The 16,358-nt window shown below is 39.3% G+C and overlaps 1 protein-coding gene across 5 annotated transcripts in view; it reads left to right on the plus strand.

Moving 5' to 3' along the window:
* The window catches only part of LOC135495713 (TOX high mobility group box family member 3-like), a 95,355-nt gene that overhangs the window by 6,551 nt on the left and 72,446 nt on the right, over nt 1-16,358 (plus strand). Inside the window, exon 1 of one of the 5 annotated variants that reach the window (XM_064784576.1) lies at nt 1,443-2,233. The exons of 2 other annotated variants lie outside the window; for them this stretch is intronic. In XM_064784576.1, coding sequence (XP_064640646.1) covers nt 2,168-2,233 — 66 coding nt within the window. In that variant the 5' untranslated portion in view covers nt 1,443-2,167. Of the gene's footprint in view, nt 1-1,442; nt 2,234-16,358 lie in introns of those variants that run through there. 2 more of the 5 variants (XM_064784575.1, XM_064784579.1) reach the window with 2 other exon arrangements.

Below are 16,358 nucleotides of genomic sequence, written 5' to 3' on the forward strand. Positions count from 1 at the left end.
ATGAGAGAGCCGAAAAACCATTTCATATACATGTAACATGCTTTTGTCAGTGAAATTTATGTATGTAGGGATTTACTTACTCAGGCCCAGTTAACTGAAAAGGCTTCCTGAACTTTTCAAACATTTTTGAGATCGGCAGAACAAATTTCAAGTTGATTTTATAATGTACACGCTTCACAAAAGTTTCCAAGTTATGTTGTAAGATTTATGCATTAAGTGCATTGAGTGCATGGTTGCATTAATATTCAGGGCCTATAGATAGAAGTGATCAGGCTCAGCACATTTGTGACAAGTGCCTATCCCAGGAATTTATTAAAAACTTAGTCATTGTATGGTAGGTGCAGATCTTGCTTGAAGTAGCCCGAGCAAGTATAGCTGCCCTCTGTGATGAACACATGGCAGGATGAGCAGCTGCCAAGGGGTCGGTTCAAAACCTGACATTGGCATTGGCACTGGCACTGGCCCCAAGGTGATTTCTGGTCTGCAGTACTCCCAAGTTGGAATCTGAATCATAGGGATCGTAATCCGTGCCTGATCACAGTAGGCCTAGTTCTGACAGAAATATTGGCCCATTATTACCGGTTGTCCTCTTCCAGTTGAAACCACATGATCTCTAGAGCTAGAGATCCATGCAATGTCAGGCTATATGCACATGGCATAAGTGATTGTCTGCAGCCAGCAGCCACTTTTGCACCGGGGGGGGGGGGGGGGGGGTTGAGAAAGGAATTTGGGTTAAATTTTAAAAATCAATGCCTTTTACGGACACAATAAACTGCAATCCTCATACCTGTGCCCATTACCTTTATGCCAATGTAGTTTGATTTCATGGTTCGCACCGGCCAGTTTCAGGAAATAAGTGAGGGTTTTCCTTCATCTTTCATCTACTGTATTTGTCATGAGTAAAAACATGATTTTCCTGGTCAAAAAGGCAAATTCATTGAAAGAGTTTGTCGGCCAGAAAACTTTAAAATTAGTGAGGCATTGAAAAATTGTCACCAGCATGACTAGCAGGGGATAAATCTTGTAATTTTGTATTTTTCTGTTGGTCTAGCCCAATCAGCAGTTCATGTAATTGTTTATCAATGAAAAGCATCAGGCATTTTTGTCAAAAAGAAAGGTGTGTAGAAGTGGTATTATATATTTGTTTTGGTGCTGGCTTAAAATTACGTGAGGGTAGTGACAGGAATCATCACAACAACTTTCACTGGCCTTAAGTTTACCATCTTTTGAAAACTCAACAGAGTCACCGTCACATCAATATAGCCTTGTCTCCAATTTTCTGTGTCATCAAAGTCGTCGCTTTTGTTCAATGCACCATCATTGGTTTGAAAACATCAGCAACCGATGTAATTTGCCAATAGTACAAGGTTTTTAACGACGCCCGTAGCCAGGGAGTGCAGGCCGTGTTTGAGAAGTGCGGCTCCCGCAATTGCAAACAAAGCGTTAGTTTGTGATTGCAGTCACCACGTGCTACACGGTGAGTGTGTTTACTTCCAGGTTCGTTTAGGACAGCTGGAGGGTCTGTCAAAAATCAGAACTTACGAAAATTGTGAATCAGTTCAGAATTCTATGCGACTTGTTGTTCAGATTTATTATCGAAAGGAAAAAATATTCTCAGGTTCTGTATAAATGGTGTTTCTGAAAGGATTTTGGAAAAGCTGCTTCTCTCTTCTTAACATACACTTGTAGCAGGCTAATCTGTGGATGGACCATCCAAAATTACCACTTGTTATAGATTGTATCGCTAATTTGAAGTGTATTCTGGTGTATTTTAGTGACGGTCTTGTCAGTGACATCGATGAAAAATTTGTGTGAGGATTTTAGTAAACATTCACTTTGAATTTTGTTGGAAACTTTTCCAATGGGATGACTTATGTCTTATAATGATAATTGTGGAGTAGTTGTTTATTTCAATTCTACTGAATACTGACTTGTTGTTCGGGAATGTTCAAATTCATGGACAGTCTGCCCAGGTGTGTAGAAAAACACTTGATTTAGGAGGATTCTTTATGAAGAACTCATTGGTATCAAGTGCAGTTAGAGGAGAATGTATTCCTAATAATCACTGAAAACAAAATATTATCAAAGGTTTTGTGCTTCTCTGGATTGGTGATCGATTGTTCATGTGGTCGGCTCAGGATTTTAAGAAGAAGGGGCATGTCATATCATGATGCAAGCTAGCTATGATTATCATGTTGGGCCTGGAATGGTGGAGCCCTTCGTATTTCACAAGGTAATTACCTGTTCTTACTTGCTTTTTCAGAGGTCGGTTTTGGTTTTGGTGGTACATGTAAATGAAAATTATGTAACGTCAATGTTACGTTTGGTCCCACAACCAAAATCGGGCAGGGAGATGTCCTCATTTAGCATTGGTGCGAGTGAGGTCATATGGTGGTGCCCCACCGTTGTGTTGCGACTCTCGAAATATGGTGCTTATGAATTAGGGTCTGTTTTGAGGCCAGTTTTGTAGTGTTCATCATCCTGGGATGGTATCTTAATGGCTTTGCATGTTACTATCTTCTCCTGCTTTGCATAAAACAGTTTATCTGAACGACTTTCACTGTATTTCAATAAGACAGAAGCCATGACGATGTTCTTAAATCTCAAGCCAGTAGGCACAGAAACTTTTGACAAGCCGAAATGCAATGTACGACCACATTAAAAAATCATTATGGTGGTAACTGTGTACGCGGCCTAGCAGAGGAGAATGCTGCACGCTGTTTAAAACTTTTCTTGTCGGGCTGTTAACTGTAATTAAATAGAAGATAAAATTATAATCGTCTTTACCTTTGATTTATTACCCAGCAAATACCGACTGACATAAACTGAAAGCAATACCTCACAATCAATAGTAATTAACAAACAAGTTTGGTAACAAGATCGGGCAAGAATCAGTGGCAATATTGACGTCTAGTGACTCGTGAAAAGATATTCTCAAATATCAGATCCGGGGGTGGAATAGGTAAACTCTTAAACAGGGCGGTGGGGAGGGGAATACCCTGCACATAAAATTTTTTTGCAATCATTGGTTATTACTTACATGATTTTGCTGGGTTCTTGATCTCACACGTCTCAGTAAAACTGTTATTTCCGGCCTATTGCTTTTTGAAGGCATTTTCAAATTTTCAAGACTGGTGCCACGAATAGCAATGCTTTTGATTTCAGGCTACAGAGGGCAGTCTGATGAACAAAACGGTACCAATATCTCCATTTGTCATTATATTGGTTACCAGGTTTTTAAAGGCATCAATTTGTTTCATCCTGTAGTGGACTCTTCTTGAGAAAAAAGAATCGATTCCGATAAAAATTGATGATAAATAACATGAAAAACCATCCATCTGATCATCTGAAGCAGAAAGTATCAAGAAATTAATCCTTAAAAATACCATCAAATACAACAGCTGTCTCAGGGTTACCATACTTTTTCAGCCGCAAGAAGTTGAATCAGTGAAAAAAGTATGATTAATGATACTGCCGAACCCTTGCTGGGTGTCGGGTCTAATTCATATTTAGTGAAGACTAATGATGGCCAACAAAATAGTTGACAAATGTTCCTGTCAAGCAAACTTTTATGTAATAATGAGAAATATGAGTTGGTATCATCAATCAGATGTATCTACTTTTGACGGTCGCTGTAATCGATGGAGATATTCATTTAACTCTTCTAGCTCTGAAAACCAAAATCACTGCTGGATTGAGAAGCTTGGAATTACTTGGTCAGGGACATTTACTAGTTACATACTGGTTGCTGTCAATGCAGTTAATAAACCAATGGATATTTTCATATTTTTGTCGCAAGTGGCATGACTCAGTTGCATTCCTTGACGTCAGTCCACCTTTACGTTTGGCAGTTGGGTATAAGCGCATTTCAGACCAACTGCATAAGTTATGAGCCCTGATACTCCATTCCTGAACAAAATTCACCTCCAGGATATAAGGATGACATGGGCCTAACATTAGTTACGTGACTTAGTGTGAGGCAACTACGGTTACTTGAACTGTTGTACATGGTATAAGGGCATCAGTTTGGTTAAGGATTAACCGTAGGCAACACCGTTTTTGCTGGAACTTGAAATCCAAAAGCAGAACTCGATCCTTCAAAGTAAAGTGAATGCTAATATTGAGGGAGACTTAAATGTTTGTCAAACAGAAATTTGGGTGTATTTCAGGTCAACCTCTGACCTGCAAAAACTTACCCAAGTATATCGGACATGGTTTCTCAAGCACTCAAGACCTGGAAACCTTGCAGGAAGTACGCTAACAGACTGTTTGACCAGTTAATGGTTCTCAGCATTTGGACAATAAGATACTGCATCAAAAATTTGCGGTGAAAAATTACGCCACAGCTAGAATCTTGCGTGCCGGATGTGGTCAAATGGACATTGCATGACATGGTTTTTACGTGCTGATGTGTGAGCACTTAAGAGTTCATGTAAAAAGAGAAGGGTTGTTTGGTGAGAAATCGATGGGCGTTGTGGTCTTGCGTGGTCCTCCTCATCGGAACTTGGTCTCAGGTTGGATTCCTTCACTATGAGGTGATTCGCTGATGAATGCACAGCTCTTGTCACAGAGACACCATCAGTAACTCAAATTGAGTTGCTCATTCTCACAGCTGGTCTGCTCTCAAAACCTGCAGGAAGGGTTGGTCTGGACAATTCATGTTAGACATGTCTGCTGTCTGCAATTCAAGTCAGTAGGCTCAACAATTCCAGTTAGTGCTCTCCGCGATAGTAATAGGATAGAAAAAGGCTGTACCAAAACAAATCTACAAACAACAATAAAGGAGTTGAGTGGGGCCAACTGACAAGGAAGTCACAGATGATGAGAATATAAGTATGATGAAAAAAGAGCATTTGTAAAACGGAGCAAACAATTCTGTCACGCTTGTCACATCATCATGATAAATTCATACTCAGCAAATATTATGCCCTCCACATTACTGGTCACCCTCTTGTAGTTTATCGATGCTGAATCGTCAAGATAAGCCTCTCGCTTGTCATAAATCAACTTAAACCGGAGTGCACTTCACTTCCATTAAAGATTTGTTGTGGGGTTTTATAGTGTTGTGGTCTTAGGACAACAGGTTTACATGGAATGATGCTTTCTTGGTTGTTTGTCCTTTCAGGCTGTCTATAACGTGCACATCTGTTTGTGTCGGTGTCGCACACCTTAATTACAGTGCCCCATGATGAGCGATTTCTAACGCTGTGACTGGCGATAATCGTTGCAGCACCCGTTGCAGGGTCTCACGCAAAATCATTTATCTTCACTTTTTTGGTGTTTACAGCTTTTTCAAAATTAGTACTTATCTCATGAAGGGATGCCAGTCACATTTTGATAAAATGTACATGTACATGTACAGTGATCTTGTTAAGATTGGTCAGAGACATTTTAATCTGACTAATGGACCATCTGACTGTATAATATTCTCTGTCAATATTTTGCCTATGGACGCTATCTCTGCGCCATTTAACTAATTCTATCGGACATTATTATTAATGCCCCACCTATGATTGATCACGGTACTTCATAACAACTTTGACAGACTCGAGGACCGAATTTAACAAACCAAGGTATTGAAGAAGTAGTGCCGTTTGACTGCAGGTGGGTGTTTTGTGGTGTGTACCCTAGATTTGTCACGATTCCATGGTTGCTGTGCATGTGTGGGCAGCCAGTGGAGTAACAAATATTGGCATATTTTACCTCTATAAAAATAAACGCCTCTCTCGATCCCATTCGGTGTTGACACAGTGTATTTCAACAATGTTTATGTGAACACCTTGAATAGAAGTACAGTGGAACTTCTCTAACCGGACAATTCTCTATCAAGGACCCCCTGTCTATTAAGGACACTAATTTTGGTCCCAAATTCGTCATTTCCATTCAATCAGACCTCTCTAATCAATACACCTGTCTATTAAGGACCGCACTTGTCAGTACGAGGGTGTCCTTAACAGAGAGGTTCTCCTGTACTGTAAATTTAAAATTTCACTGCACTGGTGTGTCTTGTTACTGGGCGTTCGAATACAACAAGCACACTGATGACCACGATTTCATGGTTCGCTTCTGCCCTTGTTGACCATCTCAGTTCTGTCCTTGCTCAATAGGGGACAGCACTGTTTGCCTTGAATAGTCAGCATATCTCTCTCGCTGCGCTTATCATCTGCAATCATTCTATCAAGTAAATCTCCTTGTCTTTGCTGCCCGTCAAACGTCAGCTATCATCGAAACTAATCAGTGCTAATTAGTTGATTGCGATAAGTAGAATTTAGAAATCTTGTTCTTTGTGTATTGCACCAACGAAAGGTTGCAGATTTATCAAAAATTGTTCCCAATTGTTCTGCTTTGTCCCTTGTAGAAATTCATGTCAATCTTTACGTAGATTTACAAGATGTGTGTTCGGGCAATGTTTGATTGCCCAAACAAGTAGTCTTGGGCCCCTAGTACATTTCACAGAGGAAACTAAATGCATCCATGTACATGTGTTTCGAGCCTTTTGCGATTGAAATGGACTTGACAATTGGTTCATTTGTTGCTAGGTTCACGTGGCAGACTTCTATCGTTCACGTGACGAACTTCCAACGCACACAATTTCGTCCCCTCGGGCATGCACCTGTGATAAAAAATTGTCGTTAATCGCTGCGTATAATTTTCTATTTGTTTCACGTCACATTGGGATGAAAGTTACTTCTGCTTTGAGTTTCACAAGTTCATCGTTAGTGTTTTCCCCTCCACTATGTTCTTTTCCTTTTACTGATTAAGTGGGAAATGATCGCGTTTGAAATATTCTTTGGCGAAAAAAACGCATTCTCGTTTGTCGAAAATCGAGTGCGTCTCAAGATGGTTGAAGTTGATTGTCATATGTGAAGTTAATCAAGCAGGAACGGATTAACTTTTTGATGAGTTTTAATCACTTTTCACTTGTTAACCCTCTGTTGTTTCTCTTTGTACTTTGAATAGTGCCCTTGGGTAGATCTTTGTTGTTCCTGCCGTGTTTGAAAGTTTCATGTGTTTCCTTTATCAAGTTTGTTGCAGATTATAGCCTATTAGGATATCAAATGGGCCTCAGTGTGGTTGTAAAATTGAAAACACACACTTAATAGTCTGTCGTCTTTGGTTATATTTTCTTTCTAAACTTCAGTCTTTTTCATTGAAAACAAGATCTGTGCCGGTTATGCTCTGACGTGTCACAATTGATGATATGTAATGTAGAAGGAAACCTACGCTGTCAGAGAGAGTTGCTCAGGTCTTTCTTTCACACTGTCGCAGAGACTTGTCCAGACTTGAGTCGAACCCACAACTGCCGGGGTGAAGACAGTCGCTGGTGTCAATTTCAAACATCATACCACTGCGCCACCCTGTTATGCCCAATGATATCAGTCTGAAAAGGTGCTCAACTTTTGTCCTGTTCTTGACTTGCTGATGGAAATTCTTCGGAGACAAACATATCCTGTCCAAGTAATTATACGTAGATTAGGTATCCCAAAGGATGAAAATGCTGTAAAAAATATGTCTGTGTTGTTGAAGAAGATATTCATTTGTTTGGTCCACTTCAAAAGGCCAGTATTCCAGAAAAGATCCTCCTTAGAGGAGCGGAAATTAACGGTAATTATAGAGTTGTCCTGACCACTTATGCGACCGTAAATACAAGATCCTACCGCAATTTGATTCATTGTCCGATATTTAAGTACGAGATCTTATAGGTTACTCTATTAGCATGATTTCCTGTCAGAAATGAAAGAAGGCGATGGATCATTCGTGGATAATAACATCAGAGAAAACCACGGATCGCATTTCTAAAATGGCCAGGACTGGCGATCATGGTAAAATAATGGACCCGTATGACTTTGAACTTGCCGTGGTCAGTGTTGTGGTCGGGTTAGCAATAATGATACTCGCGCCATTGTACAGTCTCTAATTTTGGTTGTAGCTGTCGTGCCTTGATGGACAAGTTGTCAAAAAGATTATTCAGGGGTAATTGTGGCCTTGGTAACCTATCATCAGGGTGGGGCGAAACATCAAAGTTACAGAAGATGAATTGATCTGCCGTAATTTGTGGGCGAGGAAAGTAAAAAGGTTTTTTTAACCCATTTGTGGTGATTGGAAATGAATTTTCTTTGAAGCATCCCGAGTTTTCTCAACTCGATGCGAGCTTAAAATTGCGAAGATTTCGACTGTGGCGCAGTAGCCATTACATTTCTGCATGAAATGCAATATTCAGTCTGCTACTAGTACTATTTGAAAGTGATCAAATTGGCCAAGTTTTAGCCTTCCAAACATTTCACCGCTTACAGTATTCTAAAATTGCCAGTTCCTTCTATGCAATCTTCTCTGCGGAAGTCCTCTTCATTTATTGCACAAGAAAGTTGGCAAAGACTAGTGAAAAAATCGACTTGAGTAATGAAAGCAAATCCTATTTGGAAAATTTTCATCTCTTCAAAGAAGAGCAAACTAATTTCTTTTATGATTGGTCCTTCTAAAGAGGCCACTCAGGCTGGATGAGCGAAAAGACGTAAGCCCCCTTAACTAGGGGACTTCATGATATTTTCTCATCAAATATGAATATGAAAATCCTTACAAGTACAGAAAATGATCTTAGATATGTAACAGAGTTATCAAGTGGCAACGCATGAAAATATAATTCTTGAAAAGAGCGTGAATTTGATTTGTTGTGAGTTGAATGAGACATATAATGATGGGTATCCAAGAACTATTTAATACGTACTTGTGGAAAATTGCAGCGCAATTGAATTTTCTGCATCTAAAGAAAGGTTTGCTCTGATATGAAATGAAAAGTTTGTCAGTTCATGGTGATGTTATTCTTGATTAAGTTGACCGTGTTTTGTCAAAGTGGCAAATCCACTTTTGTCACTTTTAAGAGGACACAGTTTGAAGTTCCTGCTCGCGGTATCCATTCCTTCAGCCAAGTGTGATGATATCTATGCAGACAGAGGGGGTCAAACGTTTGTTTTAAAGGGACAACTTGGGCATGAGGTATGTTGGTTTTTAGCTCACCTCTTAGCAGAGGTGAGCTTATCCCATACCGTGGCGTCCGTCGTCCGTCGTCGTCGTCGTCGTCGTCGTCGTCCGTCGTCCGTTAGCAGGGCACGTTTCGTAACTGTTCGAGCTATTGAGTTGAAACTTGGGACACATGTACCCTTATGTAATGACACCTTGGAGACTAAGTTTCGGTCCGATTCGTTTCATGGTTTGGCCACCAGGGGGCCAGACGTTAAAAGTGAAAATATGCAATATCTCCCTTAATAGTAGTCGGGAAATTTTGAAAAAAATATGGTTGGTACTTCTAGCAAAGGTGCATCATATATCCTCCGGGTTTTTGATTTGACCTCCTTTTCAAGGTCGCAGAGGTCAAATGGTGTAAATTGGCCGTTAGGATGTAACGATGGCACGTTTCTAAACTGCAATGACTATTGATACCAAATTTGGTACACATTTACCCCTTAGTCAGGTGATCTCAGGGACTGAAGTTTGGTCCAATATGATTCATTACTTGACCACCAGGGGGCAAAATCCAAAAACCTTAAAAATGTGATTATTCCTTAACTTCTTGCCCGATTGCCACCAATTTGATATCATGGGTACATCTAACCACCATACAGTATATGGCACACAGGTTTTTAATGTGACCTTCTTGTCAAGGTCACAGAGGTCAAATGGCGTAAATTCGCCGTCAGGCCGTAACTATGGCACGTTTCTTAACTGCAATGACTATTGATCACAAATTAAGTACACATGTACCCCTTGGTCAGGTGATCTCAGGTACCGAAGTTTGGTGCAATCTGATTTGCCGTTCGGCCTCCAGGGAGGGGGCCAAATCCTAAATTCTTCAAAATGCCATTATTCCTAGTAATGACTTGCCCGATTGGCACCAATTTTATATCATAGGTACATCTAATTCTAACAACCATTCAATGTGTCACCCAGGTCTTCTTTGATTTGACCTACTTTTCAAGGTCACAGAGGTCGAATGTACTGTAAATTGGCCATTTTGGGGAAATTGTAATTGCTTGGACCTACATCAAACCTAACACTACATGACACAATACCATGCTCTTATCCATCTTTCCTCCACATGAGGTGAGCACAATGGCCCTGGCCATTTCATTCAAACAAAAATGTCTTCCAGCAGGGCCGCAGAGTCAGTAAACCTTCAGGATGATTGAAAAATTGTTGAACTGCAATTAACAATGGACTAGAACGGGGTGCAACCATAGGCCTGCCTGAAATTCAAAAGCCATGTCCAAAACTGCCTCGTAACACTGGCAAGATCAGTATTGGTGTGATAGTAGCAGTGGCGGTGCATGGTGTCAAGAAGGGGTATTATCCTCCTGGACAGGTAAATCCCATGCCCATGTTGTCCCTTTAATACTGTATTCCGTCAATTTGTATGGCCATAATCTGGTATATAGTCTGAATCAATTAATCAAATTTTGATTGCTTAATTGGATTGCGTTAATGACCAATTCTCAAATGACATCCACATTGCATTAGTCTTAATGTACCCTGCTGTTGTACATGTTATTCTACTCGCAAGCGAGGTCAAGGTCATTATCAATTAGCTGCTAATTGAAATGTGGAATGGTAATTGATTAATGTTGAATTGTATTAATCAATTACTTCTGCTGATAGCATGGCACATAGTAAATGATTTTGACCTTTGCAATGACTATAAAAAAATGATGTGGGGTCATTGCTACTGCATTAGGCACTGTGATGCCTGCAAATGCAATTATAATCCAGTCGACACACAACCCCCCCCCCCCCCTCGATCCAAGCTGGGTCACTGCATCAGCAAGGTGCAATGGTGTTCTTGTCATTTTGCCCAGTGTTTAAGAACACATAAGGATGTCCTTGTCACAACCACCAAATTTGACAAGAGGTGTTCACAATCTCAGATCAGGATCTTGTCCCAGCCAATTTTGCATACAGTCTAACCTTTCTTCTATTCTAACCAGTTCTGTTTCATTAGTTTTGTTCTTGTTAACTTCTGTTCTTGTTGGCTCAAGTTCTCGTGGTGTGCCAACCTGCTGATGAGCTCCAGGGTAGACTGCATGGGCCCATATAACAAAATTATGGACGAAACTAGTGAAGACCACAAGCATCATACCAGGAAAATATGAGTTGTAACATAAATGATTGTACATGTACAATGTACATTACATGTCCATTAATAGTCATACCGGTTTTAGATGCCAGACTTCCTTAGTTGTAGTAGTGCATGGTCTTCACTAGTCCAGGTAAAAAAAGATTTCAAACACTGTTTCACTTGTAGATTTGCAATCAACTTCGAGATGGAAGATTGAACGACAAGCTCTTTCCATATGAAGATCTTGAAAGTAGGACCAAGAAGCTATAGTGAGCAGCTTAGTCTCCTTGATTATAGTTATTATAATCATTATATTCATAGCTTATTAATTACATAAAATCTATTCAAAATAGATTGTGTACAGTATGTCTGGTGTGATTGTTTCCATGCCAGCTGAATTGCATTATTGCAATTTGTTTTTAGAATATGTCTCAAATAAACTATACGATACTTCACTCGGCCTCCCTCTCCTTTCTTTTATTTCTCTGCTGGAGCAGCTCCAACCAAGAAAGTCGGCATCCCTGACCACTGTGCACTACTGCCACTTGGCATAACAGAAACGTCAGACAACATCACCACATTTTCAGAAACACTGAGCTAATAATCACACAGGAATTTGACGTTATGACTTAACTGAAAATGGCAGTAATGATAATACCATGAATACCCACAGAACGTGGCAAAATGCACCGTCTGTTGGACTGTTGCGGTTGAGACAGTGTCTTGTTGCGTGCTGTGGTCCATCCGACCAGATGAAATGGCAACATGCTTCACGAAAAAGGAGTCTTAAGATCAATTGGGTAGCAGTGATTAAATTCACTTGTTCACCGGGCATGTAAGAGTATACCCACACATACAAAGTTGACAACTTTCTCTTAAACTACACATTATAAAATGACACATTCAGCTTAAAACAATGAAAATTAAGAACATTTGTGAGGTGGATTGTAAAGTGGTAATAAAGTTGTTCTCCATGTAACATGAATTCGAATGCAGATTAAGCAAGTTTAAGTCGAACTCAAACATGAATAGTTTTCAAAAAGTACATGTACAATAAAAACTATATATCAAATCTATGAAACTGTAACGTTTAATTGTCAATTCTCAAATACAAGAGTGTCGGCTGTCGCTTTAAAGTGCACATCAGTGTTGATCTGTGCGAAAAAGACCTAGATTTGGGCCGAAAAGCTTTCAAAAGCTTCTATGTTGTGATTCAGATGGGGCTAAATAAGTGTTGGTAAGATGATTGTGTAACTCTTTGCAAAGCCCTTGGCCTAGAAACTGCTCCCAAGTTGCTCTTAATGGAATGTTAAGGGTGAAACTTGTAGCACTTGACCTCAAGGAAAATGGCCGGACTCGGTTTTGGGTGACCCCTTGAAATGTGATGTAGAACTCTAATCAAGATTGAAGAGGAACAGCCACGTCACTCAAAGACATACATGACGTCATGCGAAACCCCAAAATCAAAAGTTTGAATTAAATATCACTTTTAAACAATGAGACATGTTTTAAAAGCACTATTAAAAAAATCAATTGATTCAATTTTTAACTCGTCAACATGTAAGCAAACTATGCTGCAATTAACTGTTGATAACTGTTTTAGTCATGTCAAAGATGGCAACCTCCAATTTATGGACAGTAGAGGGGATGAGTCGAGCTAGAATGACCGGCTGAGTCGGACATATGGTTACCGTTAGCCTCCCTTAACTGCTGTGGACACTATCACAGCAGATGCTTATCAAATTAGCTGTCCGGCATGATAACAATCTGCTTAACCATTGAGAATTATTCTGTCCGTATGAGTGGATAATTAACGACTACAATTTGACCGCTGGTCTATTCTAAAGACCACACTTTGACCAGCGGTCACTTCTTGCCGGGGGCGATGCCCTTCTTGGTATTGGTAGGGTTGCTGTATTTTTGTGACAGACACAGATTGGCTGTTGTAAACATTTAAGTGCCCGGTGAAACCTCGGCGATTTTTGTCTCTGCGACCTGCAATCATGGATCGCATGCAACAAAAATACCTTCCATCGCAGTTACCTGAAACTGTGATCATGCACTGCAACATACATGTACATTTGATATCGAATCCTGCGAGTACCGAATTTACCCACAAACTAGCAGACAGTCTTTTTATCGTTTATCCCGACGATATTATCGCAGGTTGCAGCACGCCAATATTCACGCCAAAGGAAGTTTTTTCCCATCAGCAATAAACAGTTAATGTTTAAAAAACAGATTGTGTTAACCTGGAAAGATTCTAACCATTTTGTTTCTCAGTTTTGTGAATTTGCAGCTTCATACTTATAATTATGAATTGACAACCTTGCAATGGAAATGTCAATTAGCTTTCTCTAGGTGGCCATAAAGTGGCACATTCATCATATCAGCAACTGCCAAAAATGCAAAAAAACATGAAAAATGTTTACCAATTTGGTCAACTTTTACATATAATATTATGTTTTTCGCCAGCAATCAATAATCTCTATTGCTACTGGGAATATAAAATTTAATATAATGATTAAAAAAATACAAAAACTGAACTCGGCAAGCTTTTGGTTTGATGTTGGAATAAGGAAATGACACCAACAAATTAAACTTTTTTTGTGAGAAATGGCTCATTTGTGTTAATGATGTCCGGACACTGTGACCATTTCCCTACTTGCACATGCCTCATCTTACAAAGAAAAGACACCAACACAACACACACCTTTTTTGCCAAGAAACACCACACATTTTTTTCTCTGCAAATTTTCTCCATGTCTTTCTATTCATCGTTTATTATTGCGGCTTTTATAGCGGTCCAATGGACTAATCAGGTCTGGCCTGCATGAAACCATGATAAATGGGTAAAAGGTTGAGGCCAAGATAATATCTCAAATATAGTTTTGTTCTTTTATCCCCACCCCAATTTAACACCCTGGCAGATCACATCAGTCTTGGCAAGATTTGAGGTAGTAGGCCCTACTTCATTAATTCTTTGAATCTGGTTGTAACAATTGTGTCCTTACTGAGTTGCACTGCGTCAAATCAATTGGAGGTAATGTCCATGTGCTAATGTACTTACTGGCCTTTGCTCCCAGTAACCGGATCTTTCCTTAAAGGTCATTTTCAAGATTTTGAAACTGTTGCATGTACGAGCAGTGCTTTTGATTTCAGCTGATAGGCGGCAGTCTGATGAGCAAAGTGATACCAATAACTTCAAAAGTGACGCTTTCCGGGTTTTTGTATAGGAACCCCTTCAATTATACTTATTGCCATATTTGGTAACATATTGCCACGGTCTCAGAATTATCAACTGTTGAAGAACTGTAACAGAGAACTTATGATATTAACTTAAACTTTCAAATACTTACAGTTTAATTGGTGCAAAATACTTTTATAAGCACTTGTTAGAAGATGGGCAAAAGTTCGCTGACACTAATATGGATATCTGAACAAAACCCAATTAGCTATTTTGATACTCAAACACGATGGCACATGTAATCAGGTGTACAAGCAAAGTAGGAACTTGGCTGAGTCTGATTAATGGTAAACCAAAACTCAACCATTGGTTGCCCCCAGATGCTGTAGCGTTTTAAAAAGCATGAACAATGTGGTTTGGTAAAAAATGATGTTGTACAATAGTCTTTGTGTGAACAACAGAATCACCTGCTTCTCTGGTATCGTCTGCTGGGAGATGGGGTTTGTTTGAAAAATACATGAAGACCTTCAATTTGAGCAGAAAAAGTGACTTTTTTAATACATCAACTTTAAATAGGAAGAACATTAAAGCTATAAGGCTTGAAAATTTTCAATTCAGAAAGAAAGTAGGTATACTGGTACATTTTGTAGTTTCTGAACATCAAATTGGTACTGGGTTGAGAAATGTTTTACATGTCTCCAAAAAAGATGCTGGGACAAAATCTTGGAAATGATTTTTGCCAGCTTTACATTCATGAGATATGAAAAGATGTTCGTCAGATGTTCAAGGGTCCAATTGGGGTTTTCAGGTCCATCTGAAAAATCTCAGACATATAAACATCAGCTCTATTGCAGAATCCACTCCAAAATAGTCAGTTTCATTGGGGCTGAAATTCTCTCATTCGGGTCAAATGTCTATAGTTTCTTCACAGCCGATAAAATCAGCGGGTCATAAATCGGATGTGGGGTGAATTTTTAGTTAGTTTCCAAACATAACTCACATTTTATGGCCCGAACATTTTCTGTCTATATAGTTCAATAAATCACTTTCTATGTCGACTGGGAGGCAGATCGAGGGTTGGTGACCACCTCTCAGTTTGATGGCTATAACTACAATGCAGTTTCTAATCATCTCCAATTATGGCTTATTAATTCATTAAGTAAGAAGGAGGTAAGGAATCAGGGAGACCTAATTCCATTGCAAGATGATTTTACAAATACAGTAACGGTAACTGCAAGCTCAGAAATATTTGCGGCCATTCTTGTTACCTTGTAAAAGTTTTATCAATTTGAGATTTTCGTTTTTGTGGCAATAAATGTTTTCGTGGTTATCTGAAAATGTGGAACACACCAAAAAATAGACAGACAGCCATTTCAACATTAATGGTATAGTCTGCAGCCTCTGAATAGAATTTCAAATTGTCTGAACAAATAAGACAGTTTCCATTTGACAAATGTTTGAAAACGTCTGCAATTTGATTTTTTTTCAAATATTGACAAAACACTTAACTCCACGTCAAATTAAACGTCGTATGTTTAGACTCCAACTAAATGTTTGCAATCATATTGCAATATTGAGTATTGACATAAATGCGATATATTTGATCCGTAGCAGGTGGCCGGCTCTCAGGACCGCTTGATGTCAAAGTATACATGCTAATTGTGGACTTTCCTACGATGGACAGTGTTGGGAAAGGAGAAGTTTTGTCACCTGCTGATGTTAAACATAAAACAAGGATATTCACCTGCAGATTAATTGATGGGCACAAAACTTCATCAGGTGTTTCAATTCAACTTCTCCATATTTTGAAATGTTTATTTTAAAAATTGAGAATTTAGTGTCATATTTCACGATTTGCTTTAGTCACAGCACAGTTGGGATGAGGTGTTTATTCAGTTCTTTTGACATCAAAGTTTTTTGCCTATGCTATTTCGGTTTTCCTGGGCAGGCTGGTTCTAGAGCAAAAGTCCTGGCCTTTAGTTCAGTTTTGTGCCAACCTCTCCCTAGTCACAACTCCACTAATGTACCTGTCCTGCCATTAAAGTATCGAATACATTAAACTCA

This window comes from Lineus longissimus, chromosome 11 (genome assembly GCF_910592395.1).
Source record: "Lineus longissimus chromosome 11, tnLinLong1.2, whole genome shotgun sequence".
NCBI classification, from domain to species: Eukaryota; Metazoa; Nemertea; class Pilidiophora; order Heteronemertea; family Lineidae; genus Lineus; species Lineus longissimus.